Source organism: Toxotes jaculatrix, chromosome 13 (assembly GCF_017976425.1).
Source record: "Toxotes jaculatrix isolate fToxJac2 chromosome 13, fToxJac2.pri, whole genome shotgun sequence".
NCBI lineage: Eukaryota > Metazoa > Chordata > Actinopteri > Toxotidae > Toxotes > Toxotes jaculatrix.
This window is the reverse complement of record NC_054406.1, coordinates 10,100,516-10,125,098: the sequence shown is the minus strand read 5'-3', so window position 1 is coordinate 10,125,098 and position 24,583 is coordinate 10,100,516. Positions and strand designations below refer to the sequence as shown.

General features: G+C 42.1%; 1 protein-coding gene across 1 annotated transcript; it reads right to left on the bottom strand.

Moving 5' to 3' along the window:
- Positions 1-1,899: 1,899 nt before the first annotated feature.
- On the bottom strand, positions 1,900-19,036 carry mylipa (myosin regulatory light chain interacting protein a). The gene is made up of 7 exons (XM_041053796.1): positions 18,828-19,036; positions 17,267-17,457; positions 7,983-8,168; positions 6,267-6,464; positions 5,941-6,105; positions 4,793-5,216; positions 1,900-3,697 (listed from the first exon to the last, which is right to left on the bottom strand). Exons 1-7 carry the CDS (start codon positions 18,912-18,914, stop codon positions 3,503-3,505), a joined length of 1,446 nt encoding a protein of 481 aa, XP_040909730.1. The 5' UTR covers positions 18,915-19,036; the 3' UTR covers positions 1,900-3,502.
- Positions 19,037-24,583: the final 5,547 nt, after the last annotated feature.

The window sequence follows — 24,583 nt, the reverse complement described above, 5'->3', positions numbered from 1 at the left end:
GCTGTTTCCCATCATTTATACTAATTCGTAACATAACCTCACCGGTACTTTACTTGAGCGGAATCCTGCTGCAGCTTCTCATCCACCAGTAAGAAAATATACAATGTTAGCTCACAGATTAGTGTGACCAGATATCTCTACATGTTTTACTGATGAAAATGGGTCACAAACCCTTCTTCTGTTAGGTTCCATTGACTACTGCTATTGGCCACATCCACACAAGGAATATTTGCAAAATAAAGCCAATAAAACCCGATACAGTGCAATGGATGGTTTGTGAACATTTTTTGGCAGAACATTTAGAGATATGTTTGAATCTAGTATGGGTTCCTGTTTCTTTTAAAGGGAGATTTGCTATTAAAATGGTGAACATATCCTTCAGTTGTCTAAACAAATCATTAAAAGGGCTGTGGATGCCCTACATGCCACAGGCCTTTTATTGAAACACAATTCAAACAGAACATAAATATGCAACAGATTAGGCCAATCAAAGACCAGTTTTCAATGAAACCGCTAAGCCCTTTTAGTTTTCTTTTTCTATTTTTCCTCTGACTTTGGCTCTGCATGCCACCACCCACTGCAAAATCCATTTTTTGTTGGACATTTCTCAACAAGAGATTAATTCAGTTGTGTGTGGTATTAGATGTGTTTTGAAATAGTGTGACAAAAGAACAAATTCTCACATTTTCACATCAGAGAGCGTATGTGTCGTCAGCCTTTTCATGTTTTTCCACTGCTTTCTCTAGCAACATATCATAATACCGTAAGCTTATCCAGCTTTTTCCTGACAGGAGTTTTCCTGTTTGGGCTTTAGCTGTATGTTGATGCTTCAGCTGTGCAGAAGCCACGACATGGCCCTGTTTGTGTCCACATGTGCATTCATGTGAATCCGTGTCAGGGATGCAGACAGAATGAACAAAAAGCAGTTGTTATTGACTTCAGCAAACCAACACGAGTCACTGTTCTGAAGCCAGGCCTGTGAATGTCCCACTTACAGATGTTTTTTGTTTCACTTCCTTGTAGGTTGAGGTTTAAAGTTTAACTTGCAATTAGATGGTATTCTACCCAATGCTATTATTATGGTGTTGTTTTTTAACCTGTAATAACACTGGAGTTCTGCATAGCCAGCTAGAAATCACAGGATTCTTCTGCATGTGTCCCACCCCCCCGTGGTCATCAGTGTCCTCAGAGTTCATTTAATGGTAATGATGCCTGAAAGCGAGAAAAGAGATAGAGGAGGAGAGACAAGAGAAGCATTTTCATTCAGAAGGTCATGGAAGGACATAGGGATTCAGAGAGGGATGAAGTCGATCTAATAGCTGCTGTCCTTAACTCTTGTTTCCAGACTTTATAATCACAGTCCAGTGGAGCTTGTCATTTCTCATCAACACAGAGAGCGTCTTTGTACCACAGACTGTGCAGCTTTCGACTCCCTTTCCCAGCCTGACAATGACAAATGACGCATTGACCTTTCAGTGTTATATCTACCTGGGGTGATGTAGACACTGAGGACTAAAAGTCATGGCAGGAATTTGATTCACACAGACTTACAGGTCTCAGCAAAACTGTTTTGTCCTTGCTTCTCACCATGTCTCTGCAAAGACCTTTGGGCCCTGATTATTTTGAGACAGCAAGTTTACCGATTTTCCTTGACGATTGGTGATTGATGATTAATTTAAGGGGCATGATTTGTGAGCAGTTTAGTTCTGGGGTGTGGGCTTCCAAGATGAGACACTTGCTTAGTGTTCCTACTGCATACTTACCCATTAAAATCGTTAGTGCACTTCATCGATCCATGTTCAATCCAGCATACAGTGCAGTCTATGTGTTATAATTATTGAAATTAATTCATTTTGATCTGCTTTGAGATGCACAAAAAAGTTCCACAACTCCAGGATGTTTATTTTTAAAAAAACAACTTTATTAATACTTTCTCTTTTGTTAAAAGCAGAATATATATATATATATAAAGGATTTAACTCTAAGAGTTATTTTACAGAGCATAGTGGCTTTTGCTTCAGAAAACAGAAACAATTCGCTACTTGTACAATGAAAAATTAAAAAAAGGCCTTCCCCTGAAGTGACTGAGCGTAATCATGTCAGCATTAAAAGAAATAAAGTTTTCCTTTTCTTGCCAGAGAAAAATGTCTGTGGAAATTTTATAATAAACACAGTGTTGCTGCTACATTAAGGCCAAACAACCCCCTACAGACACATGGAAAACTTCCTTGGTAAAGTGACAATGTTTTTGTTTTTTTCTTTTTAAATATAGTCTTTGAAATTAAATAAAACTTGAAAATGAGAAGCTTTTGAAAAAGCAAGCAAGTATTGCACAGGCAGATCTCCTAGTACCCTTTAAAAATATCAAAAGGGACTCAACAGTACACCCAGAGAAGAAATTTATAGCTGAGGTTTTCAGAGGAAGCAGCTGCTTCTGGACAAATTGCTATTTTTCATAAATAATCATGGTTCTGTGACTACTAAGATTCATTTCTACCTCTCTGTTGGCATGGAGACACATATGTAAAGGTGCAGCAATCTGTGAAACAAGGCTTGTTGTTTTGGACAAAGTGGCAGTTAATCATCAAGACCCGTTTCGAGGTTAGAGAGGATGAGGGAGTGTCAGCAAGATACAGTTCCAGTGGGCTAAAAGAACCTTCAAGACCCCAATTTGACCCCGAGATTAGAAGAACAAGACCATGGTGGTCTTATCGCCTACTGTGCCTAATTAATATGCAATGCTGTACCCAGAGCAGAGCTGCTTAGCCTCTAAATACATCCTCATTGGCATGGAAAACATGGAATAAAAAAAAAAATCACTCTGTTACACCATAAAATTCAGTTCTCAAATCAAACATAAATTCTAAAATGTAAGGAAGCTTAAAAAGAAAAAAAAGAAAAAAAAAGACAACCATTACAGACAGTGTTTAGCTGTTATAAAACACAAAACTTCATTGAATGGTTCTGGAGCTAGGAGCCTGATTTGGACCCCCAAAAAAGAAAAAACAAACAAACAAAAAAACAGCCAAAACAACAAATTCAAAAGCATAATTCACAAAGAAAAGAATGTTTCTATTCTGTATCAGGTCAACTGATGTAATAATTTAATTAACAAGGACAATAAGAGCCTATTCTAAAAATCATATTGTGGCAGGGGATAATGATGTTTAAAACAAACAAGATTTGGACAGAGTAATACACAACGAACCGCAATAATATTAAGAGCCAATCAGACAAACTGACAGTCCAAAGTGACAAAAGGAAATAACAATAAAACACACAAACAAACATACACACACACACATACACACGCACAGACTATTTGAGGGAGTGGTTTGAATGTGTTGATCTTTGATTATGCTCAGAGTTTCAATATGTTTGGTATTTCCAGGCAGGAAACACAGAGGGACAAAAAAATGTTCCTTCTTTATGAAACCATAATCTGGCTGGAATAGCTTCAAAGTGTCCATAATGGAGGTTGGTGGGTTTGGTGGAGTTGTCTTTATGTGTGGTAGAGCTTGTGTTCGTACTCGGTGGTGGAGCAGGTGTGAGGAGAGGCCATGTCTCTGTGGATGGGTGCTGGGATGCTAGTGTGGTGTTGGTGGTTGTCGGTCAGCGTCAGGTTCAGTAGGCTGGTGCAGGTGGGCAGATAGACGTGCTGAACGTGCTCCACCTCTGACCGGCACACAGGGCACAACTGAGGAAAAAGAAAGGAAAGGATTAAGCACAGTGTGTGTGTGAGTGCTTTGACATCTGAATACCAGTTCAGTATCAGAAAATAAACAAAGGCTAAAGGGGCTGGATGTGATACAAAGCCGGAAATGTGCTGTGAGCCAAATTTGAAGCAGTCCAACTAAAGTATTAACACTGAACCCTCTACTGGCCTTTTACCCTTTGGTAATATATTTTGTCATGCTTTTCCAGGAAATCTTGCGTGGAATCGTTCTTGTTATGAACTTATAAAGTAAGAGTTCATCACACACTTGTGACAAATCTTGAAACCAGCAACGACAGGTGCAAGCTAAGAGAAAATGCCAGGCAGCTAATTAGTTATCACTCAGGTCATTAGACAAATACCAGTGTTAAGATTCAAGGACACTGGCAAATATCTTACAGTAAAGGATAAGTCAAGCTTAATCATGGGGGAAAAAATGCTATAACATGAAAACTGTTACCATAGCTTTGCTAAAAGCAGTGGAACTTTCTTTCCTTCTCTTGTCTTATGTTTCTACTGACTCATTCACACATCTATTAGCTGGGTCACGATTCGTAGTTGAGTTAATGGAAGGGAGATTTGCCTGGCTGCTATAATCCCTTCATAAAGACAAACTCACACACACACACACACTCACACATTCACACACCATCTGCTTCCACAAAGATGGGCAACATTTAGCTGATTAAGTAAAGGGACAATCGGGTCAGCAGAGTGTAAGCAAAGCTTTGGAAGTTGCTTAAAAGACTATAAAAGGATGAGAAGTTGGAACTAAAGTATAATTAAAGAGCTTCCATTATAGCCGCAAACTCAAAAACGCGCTGGGGTGCCTTCAGTCGAGGACCAAAACAAAACAACAAAGCGAAACTTATTTGGTTTTCAAGCTCTTGCTTAGTTTTCAAATCCACTTTTATAAAGCACTATTCCTAAGGTAGTGTTGACAGCAGCACTTGCAGTACAGCAAATGCCAGCAGCACTGTCATTTTTCAGTGTGTATGACCTGAGAAAATCCCTCTGTGGCAAATAAATTCAGTCTTCTGCAGAAAAGTCTAGAGACATTTAGAAGAAGAGTCTCACCTGAAGCTGATTTGCGCAGGTCTGGCAGCACACCATATGGCCGCAGGGGCAGAACGCTGCATCTATCTCCTCCTCGCAGCACAGCATGCACAAAAGAGCCTCTCTGAGCTTCTGCAGCCTCTCTTGCAGGGCTCGGCTCTGCTGGCAGCTGCTGCAGTCCAGCCCCTCGTCCTGCTGGTTGTCCCTGCTTGGGGAGCGTGAAGGAGAGGAGCGTTCTCCGCTGCCAGAGCGGGGTACCAGGTCCACGACACCAGAGTTGTAGAGAGCGCGGCGAGCGTGGTCATACACTTCCTTGGAAGTACGCCGGATGTCAAAAACATATTTCTTGCCCAGGTTGATGTTTTCATTGAGGAAGAGTGAAGCCAGGTGGCCCTTAAAGTCTCTACTGTACTGCATCATCACTGCATTTGTAACTGTGTCACACCTGGAAATGGAAATAAGAATCCATGATTTAAAACACTGTTATTGTAAAATGTTTTTCTTGCGCTCACTTATGTAGAGAGTGTGTCTGTTTATTTAATATTCCCCTTGTAATTTCTATTCAGACATGTTCATCCTGTTCTGATGCCACATTCACCACAGTTAGATAAACATTGCACACGTGTTGTTTCTGTGCAAGCAGGATGAAGAAAAAAAAATAAAACCCTGCAGAGTCTGAGCTAAAACCCATCCCTGAAACAAAGAAACAAAAGGACAGGGCCATCTTTTGTACCTTTTGACTGAGAACAATTTCATAGCTCAGCCATTTGAATTGTCCCTGCTCACTGCAAATTTTACACACACACACATAGTCTGTGGAAAGGAAAAATGCAATTTCTACCCACTAAAGATTGTCCTGTGAAACCTATGTTTCCATCAACGATCATTCGGGTCAAGGGCTTGTTTTATGTGGCTATGTGTCCCACTTTGCATGCATTTATACCGTAAAAAGGGAACAGGAGCACAAATGTGGGAGAATGCATACTCAGAAAGCACTGTTTGCCAAGTACAGCAGAGTAAACCTTTACAGAACACATTAGGTCACCTCTCTCATAATCTAATAGTCTTTAGCAAAGGGCATTTAGCAATAAACTGATTTACTTAGTCATAACAAGCTGTGGCTTAGGGGTGTAGTGTATGACCTTGGAGTGTATGTCTTTAGCGCCCACCTGTAGAAGGCATGTGTCTCTGTGATGGCCCGGTACAGACCACTGGCTGCCCGGTTGCTGATCAGCTTGAACAGGAGCACCACACTGTCGTTTGTGTCCTTGGTAACTGTCAAGTACACACTTTTCCCCGACTGGGTGGCAATTTGAATGATGGGATAACTTATTCTAAAATAGGACAAAGGGACAAGAAGTGGTTACATACTGAATATTGTTAAGGACAATAACCTGCATGCAACTTCTGGTTCTTTTTATTCACAATCCAACATAAAACATACCATCACTTTGAAAGATAAAATGACCTATTAGTATATCTAGGTGTTGCATACCTGTTGACTAAGCTGAAGTCCTCCTTGCAAACGGCAATGCCCTCGGGACCGACTCCTATGGCTAAGCGTTGACCATTTGCATCGCGAGCCCAGTGCCACTCCACACCGTAATGCTCCAGAGAGGAGACCAGCTGCAGGGCCTGATACTCCACTGAGCCTTGGCTCAAACCTTCTAGAGCTTTATGTCTGGCTATGGTACTGCAGGAGGAATAAGGTGGAGAAGAGAAGGAAAGAAAAAAACCCACTTAAGTCGATTTCACTTTAAATGACATTTTCTGACACATGCTTTATCAGACAGATGATCTTATATCAAGGTACACCCACTGTGACAGGTGTATTATACAAGCAGAATAAATGCAAGACTAAAGAGTGTTTTAGCTGTTAAGGCTGAAAGCCTTCAGGCAGAAAGCTCTGATGTTAAACTGGTATGTTTCTGACAACTATACTTATGAGATCAATGCTAAGGCAGCACAGCTGAATGCTTCTTTTAGCCAGTGAAGCCCCCTTATTCCTACAGACTGTAGTGGGAAGTGCATAATGGCACATGTATACCACATTGATCCACAGTTGGAACATGATTCTATGAAATTAATAGAAAATGGCTGTTGGGGAATGCATGCACCTGCATAGCAGGCTGGGGTTAAGTGTAGGTGTCGTGATGAACGACAGTGCCTGCTGGCTCAACATGGCACGTGGATAAAGAGTTTAATGTAGCAGGTTTAGCAGACTGGGATTGATGATGTATAATTTAAGAGGCTGAACATTTGACGAACAGTGCCATGTGCCCAACAAATGGCTCCAGAAGGCACTCCGAAGGCTTTCACTACAAAATGGAAAGACTGCAAAAGTTTCTGGATAAAGTCCCAACAGTTGTAGGCAGGACGGGCATTTGAAATGTAGTATGGAGTTCGTCAAACTATCAGATATTTTGATTATGCCATGGGATCCACGCTCCTGGACTCTAAAACCTTGCAGTAGTGAAAATTCATCACCCTCTTTTTGTTTACAGAGAAAACATTCAGGGCGGACAGTAGGAGGTTTGGTCAGTGGAACTCTGCAAACACATGCTATCTGATCGCTGTCAGTTGCTCTGTTTGGCTCATCAAAGTGTGTGTGTGTGTGTTAGCTGTCAAACAGGCTACACACACTTAAGTGGCTGTATCATGTACTCTTGTATAAAGTCTTTTGCCTAAGATTAAAAAAAAAGTTACTCTGGCTTAAAGCAGACGTAACAATATAGGAAAATGTAAAACACAGCACTATCTAAGTGTAGCATTTTCTTTTGATTAAGACAGCAATTTGGTTCCTTAAAAATCATTTCTTTTCCTTGAACACCAGCTGCCATATTATACCATTCTTGGCTCACGGCTATGCTCCATTGTTTGCTTTTCATCAAGTCTTTATAGAGCAGACTCTTGTCTCCCTCAGAGATAGTGAGGGGGCAGAGCCTCAGGAGAGCTGACAGTGAACAGGTAAACAGGTTTCAATGAGTGGCCAGAACGTGTTAACTTGCATGTATAAGGGCTATTAAAATTCAGTTCAAAGTCTGATTTACTTGTGTAAATTACTGCAAAAGCCCAACATCATAAATGATGTTTTCAGGTCAGTGTAATGTTTTTATTATAGTAGTAGAGAGAACAAAAACTTCCTGGGCCAGTGTTTGGGAAAGGCAAAACTATGAATACATATTCTGTATTCACAAATGAACAATGTTACCTGTTGATAGTAGCAGTGCTGGGCTCCTCTCCACACAGCTCTGAGTACCAGTACTGGGCTGTGTTTTGGTTGTAGTCGCCAAACTCGGCCTGTGCCAGGAGTGCGCTCAGCTCCTCTGCTTGTTCTGAGCCCATACGTAGGTGACCGTTATGGAGGTCCTCCTTCACGTGCGTGAAGAAAACGTGTCTGGTGGACAGTAAGGAAACAGAACATGGGTCAAAATGACACTCTTATGATTGTCATCTCTTAAGGCAAAGGCACTAGAGAGTTAATTTCAACTAAATTGCACTAAGACAATTTCTGTCTAGTGTTTTCTACCCTTGTATGCCCCGTCACATGTCCCCGCTCCAAGCAGTGTCCATATTTATTGGGCTGCTGAGTTCCATATGTGATGGTTGAGGAGTCACGACGTCTGTTGCCCACACAACGGCTACAGCAGGTGGTCATTATAAAGCTAGAATTTCACCACAGACAGCAGGTGTGTGTGTGTGTGTGAGTGTGTGCAGTAGGAAAAAAACATGGCAACTGTGACATTTGTTCAGTTGTCACAATGACTCCACTTTCTCTTTTATAATCCCTTCCCCAAAACTCACTACTACAACTTCCTTTAAGTGTGAATTTGCAATAGGATCTGAAAGTGGAATCTGAGGGACTGAAGGGAAGTTTTATCCAGTAGAGGAAGTGCTTGGACGTTTAACCTGTTGACCCGGTGGCCAACTGTGCTTGTACCGTATTTGCTGGGCAAATGTGTGACCACTACCGTGTACTGTAAAGGGATAAGTCTGAATATTGAATGCAGTGATGGAACTTAAAATTAAGTTACAGTGGCTAGAATCCTGTCTCTTGCTCTGTGTCTTATTGGCAATAACCTCATTCAGTATGCCCTTCTGAAGACAAGTTACCAATAATCTTGTTTTGCTGGACATGGGGGAATTCTCCGAGCCCACCCTCCATGTTCAAAATGAGGTGGGCTTATGAAGTGACATTGATAGTGGTCAAAAACAGTTATTGTTATTGTTTGGGCTGAATGGGTAAACGAGAACACTCAGTTCTGGCGTGGCCAAGGAAAACAGCTAAATTCCCCCCAAAAAAATAAGCCGTGGCAGGCTCGGGCCTTTCCATTGTTTTGACCAGAGGATGTGAGGAATTCTTTCCTTCTATCAGCAGGAGACAAGACGTCAAAAGGAGAAACACCCTGACTGACTCAGTCCTTGCATCATGAAGAACGCTGAACTGAAGTAACCTACACAGATCCTTCCTGGAGATGACTTATGGCACAGTGACCTTAAGAAGATTGTACAGGCACCAGACTGCTTTGAATCACCTGCTTCTCTGACCACAAACCAGTTGGGCAGCTTTCTTCTTGCTGATGTGTCTGGTAACTTGAGATTTTTCATTTTAAGATCTTGACTTTGACATCTGTCAATTCTTTGCGCATAAAACAAAACTTAATACCCCATCTTCCTGTCTTCTCACCAATTACCTACATAGTCAGTGCAATAGCACCCATGTGTGCAGTGACCTAAAGTAACCTCCCTGATCACACATTGTATGCTCTATATTTGTAGGCACTATAGATAAAAGACCTTAGTTGACAATACCAAAATTGAAACTATGACTTCAGCATCCTGCGCTGAGAAGAGTTCAAGAGGTAGAACAATTTAACAGCAATACATTGCTGTGAATATTTTGGCCCACCACATCCTGATAACCAAACTGCGCCTGAAACTGCTCGTTATTTCCTCTGAAAATTTTCCCTTGGGCTACCCTTCTCTTTGAAGCATGATGCAAAGAGGGACATTTTTCATTCGTGGAAATCAGGTCACATTGTGACTTCAGGATATTTGAGAGGATTTAGGGGGACATTTTGAGTGGAGGGGGAAGAGTAGCCCACATCATCCCCTTTTATTAAGTTTAAATAAACATATTGTGTTTTGTTTATGTAGAAAGTGCCTCTTGCTGAGATGTCTCGTGGAAACAACAGGGGACGTGGGGACAAGCTGGAGGTGAGATTTCCTTTGTTATCTTATGGGACTGAAATCCAGACTCTTGAGGGAGCAGCTCACACCTGGTCGCAGAATATGCACGTGTGTATTGGAACTGCTTCAGTATGCAACAACACAGACACACCTCACCCAACACACATTCACAGTGCTTCCAATGAGTATCAACAGTAGCAAATGCAGCTGTGGAGGCACACAAAGTCAGTTTACACCGCCCCTGATCAAGCCAGACCATAACAACCGAGCCCCATAGCTGACTAGCCTCAGGCATAACAAACAGTGCTTTGATATGGTGTTTAACATCCCATTCCCTCCAACACACAAATACACAGGCACAAACACTGTGCTCTATTGTGTCAAGCCCAGCAGGCATCATGTGACGGAGCGCTGCTAGTTAGCTACCTGACTGACGCAAACAATAGGGCTGAAATGACTGGGAGTTTACTACAGGGTGCCGACAAAGAGTCACTATAGGGCAAGCGGCGGAGGTTACTCTAGTTCAGGCGGAGATTGGAGAGAGGTTACTATCGGTCACTGTACCATTGAGCAAGGCATTTAATATCTTTAAAGCTTCAAGTCCTGGCCTGTTGTTAGTCTGGTGTTGTGATACTTTAACCGCAGTCTTGTTTGACTTGACCACCCATCTATGACCATGTGGACTTAGGTATGTAATTTTTGGCCACTGGGCTGCTGGCAGAACATTCCCAGTGTTGTGGGTGCCAACATGTGTGTAAACAGGTGTGCGTGTTTTGCTGAGCTCAGGCCAAAATTCCAGTTGTTTGGAAGAAAACACTTATTGTACACTGTACAGTAGAACAGGTTAACAGACCTGCCATAGAGGTAACTACAGTTCATCGATAGCTGTTCCTGCCTGACTGCCCTGAGGGTGAATGAGAGGCATCAGATATGCGCTCTGCCAAACATGGCGAAAACATGACTAACGCTGACAAACATACAGCTGCTTCATACACAGAAGGCAACAAATTCCCCCACTGAGATCCCTCTGAAGCTATGCTGCAACTGTTTCTGCTCCAGAAAACCAGCTATGTGCGGCAAAAACCAGCTTTATGCAGTATTAAGTAGATAGCTTCTCAGACAGCTGTCCAAGGCTCAGTCTGCTCAGGTAGTATAGTGCTGCCTCAGCACCTGTCAAGGCCTATCCTACACTTAGGGCAGGGGAAACACAAGGCTCCATAAATCCACAAACAGCATCTCCAACATGGTGTTTGAGGCCATGTTTTTGAGATGGTCTTGATGAAATTTAAAAAAAAAAAAGACTTCCCCAAATTTCTTGTGCAATTTCCTCTTTTGAAAGGTTTCCTGGTGTGTGTTAGGCCTTCACAGACCCATTGGGTTTACACAGGCCCGTGACCAAGGTGACGAGACAAGAGACAAAAGAATGTACAAATGACCCCCGTGCTCAACCAAATAGGAATCCAATCAGATGACAGAGAGTTTAATTCACTGTGACTTGGCTAGACAGAATCACAGGACTTAAATCTGTCTCTTGCTGCGACCGACTGCCGGGCTGCATCAGACTTACTATCAGAAACTACACCCCTCCTCTGTATGCCTCAGCTTGTTTGATTCATCGTGTCAAGGCCCAACAGACATTACAGACACACTTGCACATGCATCATTAGAGAGTCATCTGTGAAGTGTACTTAAGACACTGCAGCCATCATCAGAGCACTGCCTTGTTCTTTAGACTGGCCCTCAACAACACACCAGACACGCAGACTGAATGCCAGGAAGTGTGTGCTGAGACCAAAGTCTCCTGGCCTACTTTCACTGTATTACACTGTATACACCTCACTGTTGCTTTGTCCTTCACAGATAACCCATAATCAAAGTCTTAAGAGGCTTATTCATTTACAGCCATAGTACTGCTGCGAACGCTAACAGAGCACAGGAGGAACAAACGCTATTCAAAAACAGTGGTTGTGGTTGTGTGGTGTGCTGTAGGAATGTTTGAATACTTGATTGCCTGGCTGGAATAATTCAATTAAAGCAGGCCTGAATGCTGAGAAAGAATATCTGAAAATAGGTCATTGGCTGCAGAGCTGAGCTAAGGGGATGGCGATGAGATAATTCAAGTTCTTCACCCAATTCCTCCTGCCCAGTCTTTGAACTATGAAATTTAAAAACATGAAAATATCCCAAAATGCAGTGTTTGTGCATTTTTAGCCACTTGGTGCTGAAGCATCTGGAACCAATTTTATAAGAGAATAATAAGAGATTTTTTTTATGTACTCTGGTGCTAGAGAAAAAAAAAGGAACAGAAAAAATAGGCATACCTTTTAAAGTAACTAGAGACTACCAGGTCATATAAACTCTGTCCAGTCTGTTCCGCCCATCTATAAAACCAGTCTTATTTTAACAGTTTCTCCCCCAACCCAATGTTTATTTCCCCAGAAGGCAAAATGTCAACCGGTTCACTACTGAGAGGAACAAAACGTCCCCACAAACTGAAACCTAACACCTCTGCCTAGAGACTGTAACTCATCCAGCCAATCAGCAGTGGAGTTTCAGACCTCATCGGTTGGGCTCTCAACAATGCGGTTTGTGAGCTAGTCAAATAACATACTGCCAGGAGCTGTGTGCTGTGTGAGGTTACTAGCTGTCAATGAACTATAGTAAACTCTGCTGAACATCATCTCCCAAGGTGTGGGCTGAAGGTAAAGTCAGACACTAAAACACTTACTGAAGTTCTAATCGTGCAGTTTAGCAGAAACAATAATTCCTATCGCTAAATATAAACACATACGCCTTTGCTCTGTGCTGAGCTGAACTGAAAGCTATACAGCAATAAAACAAAGAAGCTGTTTGTATACTTAATGCTTTGGGTTACAGGCTGCTGCTCTGTACTGGATGGTAAAATGGTGATTAAAGCCCAGCATCAATCCAAAATTCAGTCACCAAACAAATAATTCTTTTATTCTTGGGCAAAGGCTACTGTTTTGACAAACCAGGGCTAGGTTACTCAAGTGAACAAGAAAAAGGAGGAAAGAAACTCATGGGGAAAGTAAAAGGGACTAATTACTGGTGGTGGGGGAAGCTGATAAAAACAATAATCACAGTGTGATTTTTGGCTTGATTTTGTATCCGTAGTCTGTCAGTGAGCTGAAAATGATGACTTGTGCATGACCTGAATAAAATTACCCTTAATTGTTTTTGCAGATTATTCAGTTGAAGAGGTAGTGTCGTGATTTTGCCCCTTGTCTCAGTTTTCACGGGCGAACTAATGCAAGTTAAAACTGAAATCTACTGTTGTAAAAACAAAGTGGAATTGTGCAGAATATAAAGTGAAGTCTAGTTAAAGCTTTTTTTCATGCACTGCCAGGTTATACTGCAGAAGAATTGTAGCGCTCATGTGATTTCTTTATGGTACTTAGTGTAAATGTGTTGGTACATCCATTAAAAGTGAAGTCTTCTTTTGTAAAAACTTTTCTCAGTTGATCCATTTTGCAAACACAACATAGGGTTGGAGCTTATCCCACTGTGTACTGGAGGAAAGGCAAGGAAAACCCCTGGACAGCTTGATACTCTGTCGCAAGCCTCACACAGGCAGGCTATGCATAAGCATAAGCATGTAAATATATTTTCTGATGAAAACACTTCGATCTGACTAGTAAAAGACACAATGATTGAAATAAATCTCATTTGGAATTTGGTTTGGATTTAGGTTAAAGATAAACTTAGCCCCAAAAGGGGGTAAACAGGTTAACAATCAGGACCTCTGATAAAGCCTGTGCTAATAGCTGTACCCTTTGAGGGTATCCAAAGTTCGCCTGATCTGAATGCTAAATATGAGGGCTAATGAAGGGGAAACATTCACATAATTAAACCAGAAACACCCCCTAGCAAGCAGTGTTAAATGATGCAGATAAGACAGACTGTTGCTGAGGCCCCTGGGTCAGTACACCTTAACCAATAAAGTGTCTTTCCTCTAGTAACAACACATCAGTGGACACGTCATGGAAATTCAGATTAATGCAGATCATGTTTTAGAAACACCAGCGTTTTGAAGAAGTGATTGTTTTTCAGTGACATAAACAAAAAAGATCAAGTTGTTAGAAGGATCTTTCAGTGCAAAACCAACTGTCTCAAACCACCAAAATAGTTTGAGTCTCTGCTTCAGTCTTTGTTTAACACAACACCTTCAGCTGTCCTAAATAGAAGCTCAGAGATGAGAAGATGCCACCCTAAGAGGCAACTTTATACGTTTACGAAAAGGGTTCTATTTGCAAAGCATCCTGGGGAAAATCTAGATTTATGAAACAAGGCCGGGAGAGAAGGGAAAATGGAGATCTGGAATGGATCTAAGCAAGGAGATGAAAGAAAAATGGGTTTTTGAAGCTGGGGATATGGCTGCCACAGAATCAAGCTAAACTTAAACCTTGCAGCTCTAACAGATATGGCCTGTACTTCGGTTATGTGTAATAAAAAAAAACCTACCAAAGGTTTTATCGATAACTTATTACTGATTGTAGGAAATCAGACCAGACAACTGTGTTATGAGCAGTCACTTTACAATGAAAATCTGAATTTGAGTCTGGATAGGATGTTTTCCAGCACAAGGAGGCCCTACAAAAGAGGAAAACGAATTAACACAAAGAATCCAAATAGTTGGCTGCATGTGAGCGACAACATTGGAGTGACCTGCTAGGCTTTACGTGGCAGCAGAGTACACAGCAGCTTATATAAGCAGCTCTGTGCACGCTCAGTCCAGTGCAGGTTATGTAATACAGCCTATAAGAAGGGCGTAAAAGAGGCCCACCCCTCATCTCAACTGAGCGCTGTGGTACCGTATGGACCCTTTTGCTGTGCCTGTACACTGCTGAGAACATTTATTCCAACCCACATACACTTGCTAATTACTGAGCTACGGTAACAAGCTGAGTTGTTATGAAGAGAGGATGTGTCAAGTGGCTAAACCTGAGTTTCAGTAACTTCTTTAACTTATTTACTTACTAAAAAATTGTCTTCAACTGTATTTTTCCACTGTAAATAAAATATAGCAAACATGCTGCATGGAAAATATGAAAAAAAAAAAATCTGTACACAAGTGCTGGACACACATTCCCTAAAGTAGTTATGAAGATCCTCCCATCTTCTCCCATGCCTGCAGGCATGCAAGCAACAGAAATGTGTGACAAAGGAAGGTTTTCTGTTTATGTCATGATGAGGTGTGCTAGTTGCTTAGCAGGGAGTATGACTGCAGTCAGAACAAACTGAAAGGACAATGTGGCAGCATAAGTAGGTCAAAGGTGACAGCACTGGAAATGAGTGAAATGGGACCTTAGCAGGTACTTAAAGCACTAATTCGATTTCAAAAAAAAAAGAAAAAGAAAACTTATAACTTCCACCTTTAGTCATGGAAGTAATACATAACATATACATGAGAGTAATTCACAGAAATGTAATGTATGTCTAATTACCCTTGTAAATGCACTGTAGTAATTTCCCAGGACTGTGTGTTGGTTCCCAAAAATGCTACTAGTGTGCACTGTCACAGCATCTTGCCCTCATGTCTTTAAAAAAAAAAAAAAAAGGGAAAAAACGATGCCAGTGTTTTCTCCCCTCCACTTAAATTATATCACATCTGAGCAGATGGATGACATGAGGGCTGTGCCAAAATTAAACACATAACTTGACAGCATGGTGGTGTGTGCCATGTGTGAGTATTTTTTAGCAGCAACCCCGCATACCCTTGCCTGCCATCTCACATCTTTATCTCACCTTTTTTCACAACCCCATGACCCCTACCCTCCACTCACCCTACGCCAGCCATCTGTTGATAACCCCTGCTAATCTAATGGAGGTCAGAGCGCAGGCAGCCAAGTGTCCTCCATGCTCAAACTCTCTGCCCCCGCTGCCTTTCACTTTCTTCAAAGGCTGCCAAATATGGACCAGAGTGGGGGGAGAGAGGAGCGAAGGGTGAGAGAGATGGACAGAGAGGAGGCATGAGCAGGGGAAGTTTATATCTGACAGAGATAAAACAAAAAAAAAAAATAGAAGACAAAGCAAAGTTGATATCTTTCCTTTTGCACATTGTGCACATCGTGCACATTGAAGGGGGGGGCGGAGGGAGTGGGTGAACTGGGGAGACACTGAGAGCTCACTGGAATGTCACACAAATCCTGGCCAAGGCAGATACATGTCAGTTTAATGAACAGCTTTAGAGGCATGCTGTGTGAGTGTGTGTGAGACAGAGGGCACGGGCAGCGTGGCAGAGCTTAAAAAGACACCAAAACAGATTTCCCCTCTTGTGTGCCCTCGCTACATGGAACCATAGTTCCAGTCCTGCTGTACCAAACACTCGTGACACTGCCTGAAGTGAATATAAGATCCACCGTATAACACCAGATAGATACTGTGTGTGAATGCACTTTCTAATTATAACTTCAAACAAAACTGGGGCTGGGGAACACTGAGTGAGGATCTAGACTTGTCAAGGCTTGTTATGTTGTTCTGACAAACAGCATTTTTTAAACTATTTTTTGCAGAGAGGAGAGATAACGGGGAGATGTGACTACCAGATGTTATTTGCTATGGTGAGTATTTTTTTCCCTTGTTTCTAAAATAAAAATATAGCTATAATTTCAGACGTGATTAGAAATTGAACAAAGCGCACATGAAATTCATATCCTGATACAAACGTCACTGTGAAAACCAGCTCCAACAGTGACTCATGATGACGACCTATTCCGGCGAAAACTATAAGAAAAACACCCTGCACTGGCCCTGTCGCAGTTTCCAAACAGCATCTGCACAAATGTCAAACCGAGGGCTGTGCTTTTGTTCAGACAAAAATGGCCACAAACAATCGAGACAAAAAAAGCACAACAAAAGTTATTTAGAGCTGAATGGGGGCAGTGACAGAGGTCCAGGCTGTCACACAGAGGGTCCCCCTGGGGGCAACCACAGAGCAACATGCAGGCCCAGAGCTGCTGGATCACATTTCCTGCCTGGCGCTCCACCAAAATGACCTATAGTAACCCTGGGAGGGCGCGCAGAGAAGAGGTTACTACAGGGCATTCTACTGTATTGGAAACAGATATGATCAGATTAGGCTCTGGAAGCTCACTAATGACGGCTTTGTTTTCTCCAGCATGTGCATCTCGTTGCATGTCACATGCAGTCATAAAGAAAATAAAAGAATATTTCAACGAATATTTCAACAAAAATCTAGTACAGACTAGATTGATTTAAATGTGGCAAGCTGATCTGCGTGTGCTTAGCAGAAAATGTGCCATAAAGGTGAGGTGGTAAACATACCTTGTCTGTTCCTGCAGAATGAGATGGGGCTCAACAAAGAACTTGACCCGCAGCCTCAGTCGACAGGGCGTCACGTTATCCATCTGCTGGCAGATGCGATTCCTCAGATTCAGCCACAGGTTCTCTCCTTTGCTGCCAGTGAACTGCAGCCCAAAGTAGTCCACCTCAATTATGCCCAACTTTCGGCAAACCTGAAGAGAGAGAGAGAGAGAGAGAGAGAGAGAGAGAGAGAGAGAGAAGAAAGAAATGGATCGCAAAAGTGAACTTTAAGCAAAGCTGTTCAAGATTACCTGCATGTGGAAAAGATCATTACACAGGGCTGTTGGCAGAATCACAGCACAACAGTACAATGAGCAGAGGGGCCACCTAACATCTTCAGTTTTGAGTTGTGTCAGCAGACTGAGAGGCCCTTGAATACCACAGTTCACAGTGGCTTTTCTCTCGCCTGTGGAAGGTGGTAAAAATCGACAGACTTTGGACAGGCAACAGTGATCAATAGTTTAAAAAGACTATCTGCATTAGGGTTAGGAAAGCAAAGTGCTTTTTATCACTGTCTTCATTTGGATTTCTGCGCTACCCTACTCTCACACAGATAAAACCCATCAATATTCCAAAGCTCACGAAAGAGTGAAAGTAAACTTGGAGGCTCTCCCGGGGTAAAAAAAAAAAAAAAAAAAAAAAAAAAGGGGGGGGCTCATCAAACCCACAATCCCACGCCCCCTGAGCGGCAGCGGCCATGGGGGTTATTACATAACTGCTGGTGAACGTCTGCAGGGAGCCCGGAGGCTGAGATAAAACTCATTAATACCCACTACAAATTGGGAATATGCCGTGCATACGAAATACCATTACATTTTTTTTGATGGAACAAATGGAAGTAAAACCCGTTCTTATGCTACCATGTACAATGCTATTATAGAGGGGAAAGAGGCGAATATCTCAACATCTCAGCTCAGACTTGAAGTTTCAGTTTGAATGGAGCGAGGACGCTGGGTGTTTGCAAAGGCAGAAGAATGAACTCAAGTAACCTTGACAAAGCCATCTGCCTCTGACTAAGCCGTGCAGGTAGAGGCGACCGTCGGCAATTTCCCACCGATGTATCGAAACTTTCCTACATGTAATGACAAGTATGTTAAAGCTGTATAAGGTGAAATTATAAGGTTTTATTGTCACAAATCAATATTTCTTTCCCCCCCCCTGCACATCGTGGGCAGCAGAACATTTTGTTTCCACCGTCCCCATGTACAACAATGAAGCAGATGTGTCGATAGTTTTGTTGTTGTTATTGTTTAAAAGATGAAGTTTACACTGGATATTATGGCAAACAACGAAAACAACTTCAAGGTTTCCTCCGCCTCCTCCATCGTTTTATTTACTAGAGCGTCCGAGTCGCAAACGATCGGCGAGACAAACAAGGTAAAGTTTGGGAAAATTGAAAATTTCAAAGTTTCGCGAGTCAGCCAGAGCACCGCTGGCTTTGCCTGTCCCTGACAATGTATTTTAAGACAGGTATCATAAAAACAAAACGGGATGCGTGTTCTCTTCTTCCACCACAGCCTACCTTATTCAGACAGTCTTCACCGTTCGCCTTCGCATCAACTTCCACTTCCATCACCACTGAATCCGGACGAGTAACGTGGCAGAGCATTTTGGCTGTATATTCTGTAAAATCTTTGGTGTGCCACTCTTGAAAACAATAAAAACAATTCTCGATCCCGCTTGAAAGCCCCCTACATCAAGCCCTCGTCACTTTCTTAGCCCCTTTCACTCCGTGTGGCGTATCTGTGGCCACCAGCTGTAGGCTATATCAATGAAATGCCATTCACGGCCCCGCCTACTCGCAGCTGTCCAATGATGATCAATTTGACGTAGCCGCTGCAAATCGTTAACCAATCGTAAATCGCGTTACATCCGCCTGCTCTGGCTCCGGCTCACCTCCCGTGCCTGGAAGTGTGAGGAGTCCATAGCGCCCTCAGCTGGCTCTCGCCTGTTGCACGGACGCGAAGTGGCTTTCAACTCACCTGCTCCCAATGAATTAGACATTTCAGCAGACCTTGGGGTGAGTGTAATGGCGTGTGCACGGGTTCCCCACCTCGGTTCTTGTGAATAATGTATGGGGATGCAGTCCAGAAATAGCTGCGATAACGGGAAAACATTCCGCCTTGCTACTCTGCAGACTCTGTCCAAAGGTTTTTTGAATTTTTCATGTCAGCAGCCCCGTTGTGTTTCGAACTCGGTCCCACGTTTTGCATAGTCTTGCTTGTGTAACGCTTGAACCAAATTACTGCTTTGTGTCCTTGAACGGAAGACACCTCTGCTTAGATGACAGTGTAAACTTTTCAGTTAAAGTTAAAGGCTATCTTATCAAAGTGAATAACAAAGGCGTTTTCATCTCGGCTGCTGAAAATACTGCTTTGTTGTTTGGTTCCTGTCTTGGTGATCAGAAGTTAAAGCGTCTCCTTTCAGTGACCGCTTCAGGGATTAAATAATTCACTATTTATTCTTAGCCACTTTCACAACAGCTACTCTTTTATTATACATTATTCAGCAACAAAAGTGTTGTGATTTCCACAGTGGGAGACAGCCTGGGCCGGAAGATGCTGCGAAAAACTGCAGCCACACACTCATACTTACACTAGGGAGGCATGGTGTTAAGCCAAGCTTTGTATTTGTCTGCCAGGGGACATTTTGGAGTAGAGGCAGCGTGCCTCTCCATATTTTTATAATCTCTCACCACTGCATTCCTGACGTAGCATTGGTAGATAGATAGATACAACAGCACTAGGACGGATCTCCTGTCGGTTTGATTGTGTTAAAGCATTTACACAGAATGGGTGTGAGATGAGATTCAGCTTTAGGCATGTGTAAACATATTGTGTGTGTGTATGTTTCTGTGTCTTTTTTTTTTTGGGTGTTTGTTTTGTCAACTGGTTCAGGCATCAAAATCTTAAAAACATCAGTGATCTAATTTTTACTGAACTGCAGTTAATGATAAATCCTGCCAGTCAAATGAGCACAAAGTAATTTTACAGGCCTCAACCGCGGTATGGCATCTGACATTCTTGATTACCACTAATATTAGTATGTTAAATGTAACTGTTCAGGAAGCTATTCTCATATCTGCTACTCAGATCTGTGATCAGTCCTGTGACTTTCACTCAGTCTCAATGACTTGCAGCCCCCTACACACAGAAATGGACTCAACGGATTTTATCAGCTGTGACACGTGTGTCTTTCTGTGTGTGATAAGGTCAACCAGTCTGGAGTCTGCAGTGGTTAGTGCCCTTTTACCCCGAGGTGATGTAAGAAGGTGTACATTGAATGAGAGGAGAGCCGTGCAGTCTGAGCAGCCGTCATTGCCATAAATGGAAGAGCAAGGAAGATAGCGAGTGACCTAACATCTATTGTCAACGTGGGACTGGAGGTACTCACTACGCAGGCAACAGACACACATACGTACACTTGTGTATTCTACACACAGAGCACCTGCAGGTACACAGCCAGTGGGAGTTTATCATTCTAACTTTCTCTCTCTGTCTCTCTCTGTCTCTCCCTGTCCCTCAGTGCTCAAAAATACAATAACAGACACAAAAAAATAAGAAGATAAACACATAAATGAACAGTCATCTGTGATACAGTGAAACAAGCATTTGCTGTGGATGCTTTTTCAACATACACACTGTTCTTACAAATTTAGGTATTCATACTTTTTTCTTGGTGCAACTTTATACTTTAACACAAAGAGCAACAGACATTTTTATAAACATGAAAATAACTTTGAACTGAATACTGGTGCAGTAAGAACTCGAGTAAAATGAATAGGGAAAAACCAAAATCAAAATTAATCTATTGAGACTCCCTTTTTGCACATCTAGGTCAATTTTAGGGGTAGGGCATCTTTTTTTTTTTTTTTTTTTTTTAAATACCATCTGGGCTCTCGCACAGACGCAGACCATTTGCAGACTCCTGGTTCGCGGCGAGGTATGACATCATGCAATGTGACATCACTTCCCTCTGAGGCAAGTCACCGCTCACTCGACTGGAGCGTAAACACATAGCCATGCAGGGGGTTCTGTGTGTGTGTGTGTGCGCGCGCTCTTGTATGTGGGCACATGACATCACAGCGTCATCACTGCCCATCTCCCCAGCCAAAGCTGTGTCTCTTGAAGCAGAGATTATGTCAGAAAGTGCCATGCTAGCAGAGCTGCTGCGGCTGTTGTTGTTGTTGTTGTGGTAGCCTCGATTACGGTGCTTCATTCCTCTCAGTCTGTTCACTCATAAGCTGAAAGAAGAGCAGCACTGGGCAGCTGACAGATTAAGCGAAGGGAGCGGACTTATTTGCCCAAGTATGAGGAGAGGCCACAGGGTGAGCAGCTCCTCTGAGTCTGAAGAGAATCACCGGCCATGGTTAAAGGATTCTAAAGCGCAGCCGTCACCATGTGGATGCTCATCAGATGAGGATTCGTTGTCAGATTCATATGCGGTGGCAGAAAGGGCAATGAAGAGGAGTCAGAGGTTCAGCAACTCTTTCAGCTTTGGAGAGGACCAGCTGCAGCAGTTAAGGAATGAGGACAGAGAAGAAGAACTGGAACCAAAGAACTCTAATGGAGTACCTGTCTCAGAGCTCGTCGAGACAGAATTAGCAGCAGCGTGCATGCAATTGGAGAAACAGGAAGACTTGAGTGACACAGATGAAACACCAAGGTCAGGTTTATTCAGGCCTCAGGAATTATGGCTGGCAATGACGAGATGCCTCTCCCTCCGATGGCCTCCTTGTCTGTCCATCAGCAGACAGAGTAACAGGAAATTAGCCTACCAAGTGGACCTTGACCAATCAGAGGACACACAGTCGTCGCTTAGCTCCGAATCAACCAATGAGAGCTCCTCAAGTACATCTACCTCAGATGGTAGAGAAGTGACACTTGTGAAACACGAGGAAGGGGAAGTCAGAAGCAGAGGGGTTAAAGGTGGTCCAGCCCCTCGTAGTGGGGTTTCTCGTTCCTCTCCCAGGTTGCCAAGAGCCAGACAAGCTACAGATTCTGTGTTAGCTTCAATGATCTTGGAGAGGGAAATGTTCCTGAGGATCGAGCTAGTGGATTCAGGCGAGGAGAGGGATGATTTACGCTACCGGGCAGAATGGAAGCTGTCAGAGAGGACTAAGGAACTGGCAGAGGGTGTCTGGCTCTCTCGAAGCCAAACTAAATGATGGACTGACCTGTTAAGTCAGAGGTTTGGTTGCCTTTGATGGGACAGACTTTATATCATGCACCCATCAAGTTAGACTGGTTTAGTGGCTTGGTTGTTATAATCATCTAATCTTAGTTAGTGGGACTGCTAATTAAAAATGGCCTAGATTTCAGTGACTAATCAGTAAGATTGGTTTTGCATGATGACTGTGTAAACCGCTGTGTGCTGATACAAACTGTGCTGATACAAATGCTGTGACTGTAGCTAACTAATTAGAAATGCTATTTTCAGAAACACAGCACTGCACAGTTAGTGTTCATGTTTATTTTTTTCTGTCTTTCTCGGTCTCTCAGAAAACATTTTATACATGGCTGGTTCCATGTGTGGGAGGCAAGAAAGATCTAGAATATGTCATGCGTTTATGAATAAAAGTCTTTTTTTTGTAATTTGGGTTTTATTTTATTTATTTTATAATACAGAATTTACTGCACTTACAGTACAGGACGTGGTCATATCATGCTCAATTCTGATTTTACATGACAAGTGCTATTATTATTGCTGCTTTTCCAAATAGAAGAATCCCTCAGCGTTTCTGCACACAAGCTAACCATTTTTTACATAACATAAATATGACTAGGCAAATGGTATGGCTAGCAATATGTACTACTGTATATATGTGTAACCTCTAGTAGCTGTTGTATCACCCTCATCACTGTAATGAGGAGTGCTGGGGAAAGGAGTTAGAAGTTTAAACACACGGGCCTGTCTGAGGCCAGTAAATTGGCACTGTTAACCAGGTAGTCAACCCTAGCTACGTGTGCTGTCTTTAGTTTCACTCATCGTTCATCAGTGGCGTTTTCTGTCAGTATGGGTGGGGCACGTGTGATGTGGCTGTGCTTCATATACTCAACTGACAAAGTGTGAACTTCATGTATCTGTCCCTGCCCTTTATTGGCATTTCTAAGGATATGTTTAGAAAAGTGCAGAGAATTTGGATTCTTCGTGTGTGCACATTTTGTATAGTGCACATATGTGGTCCATGGTAATATATGCAAAGGCAATATGTGCATATGTGCAAGGGATGAGGAAAGGGGAAGAAATTAGCCTCATCTGTTGTGAGCCAGGAGTTTCGTCCCTGAAGCAACAAAACTGGCAACCCATCATCGCTAATGACTGCCTCATTAGGCAAATGATACATGTACCACAGATGATGACACAGTCTTGTAGCAAGTATTCAATGATAACTCGATTTCTCTTGAATAAAGTATCACTTTACATGTGTGACTTCTCATCTCTGAGTCATTACAGAGTACTGAAATAAGAAAAATAGCAACCAGACGATTTGTAATGACCCACGCTGTCAAAAACAAACCAATTAAAACAAACCAATTAAAACAAACCAATTAACTCTTCAGTGGGTCTTCTTAAGATTAGTTTAACAGCTTTATGTGATTTATGCATTTGATGTATGCAAATTGTTTCAGGCTACTACTAATTACTTTCATGTTTTGCCAAATCCATTGAAATTATATACAGTTTAAGTGATACTTTATTAATCTCTGTGGAGAAATCATTCTACATTTTTAGCCTCACTGGTGCTGTGAAACACCAGTGAATCCAAGTTCCTGAAGGCCCTGAACATTTAAAAATTTAAAATCATCTAATCTTCTTAGTGTAGGAAATCATTTTGGATACCATCCCAGATTAATTAGTTAATGAAACTAGATATAAATATATTGAAAGTTGGATTCCTTTTTGATTTGGCAGGGCTACAAATGTCATAAACGCATAGGAGCATGTATTTTAAATCCTTATAAAATCAGTAATATCGAAATGGATTGCTTCATATTAAAAGTAAAAATAGGATCATTTTTTCATTAAGTATTTGTTGTCTTTGCATTACATTGTGACAGTTAAGTATGAAACAAGAGAAATCAATGTGCACAAGCCTAATAAGTATGTATATCTGATAACGTCAACATCAAACAGGTGGTCACCTTCCATAAGCAGGGTTTTTACATTTTCAGAAATGGTATTTTCTGTTGTCAGCACTCACCAACTACTCCATCCTGCTCCCTTTACTCCTGAACATAAAGTTTTTCATGACTTTGTCTTTGGCTGGTCGTATCA

Excerpts from the sequence above, each read along its gene's own strand:
- mylipa (XM_041053796.1), bottom strand. The coding sequence starts at position 18,914 with ATGCTCTGCCACGTTACTCGTCCGGATTCAGTGGTGATGGAAGTGGAA. Across the intron at positions 17,458-18,827 it reads GTGAAGACTGTCTGAATAAG|GTTTGCCGAAAGTTGGGCAT; the intron begins GTAGGCTGTGGT and ends CTCTCTCTTCAG. Across the intron at positions 6,465-7,982 it reads AGCACTGCTACTATCAACAG|TACCATAGCCAGACATAAAG; the intron begins GTAACATTGTTC and ends TTCCTCCTGCAG.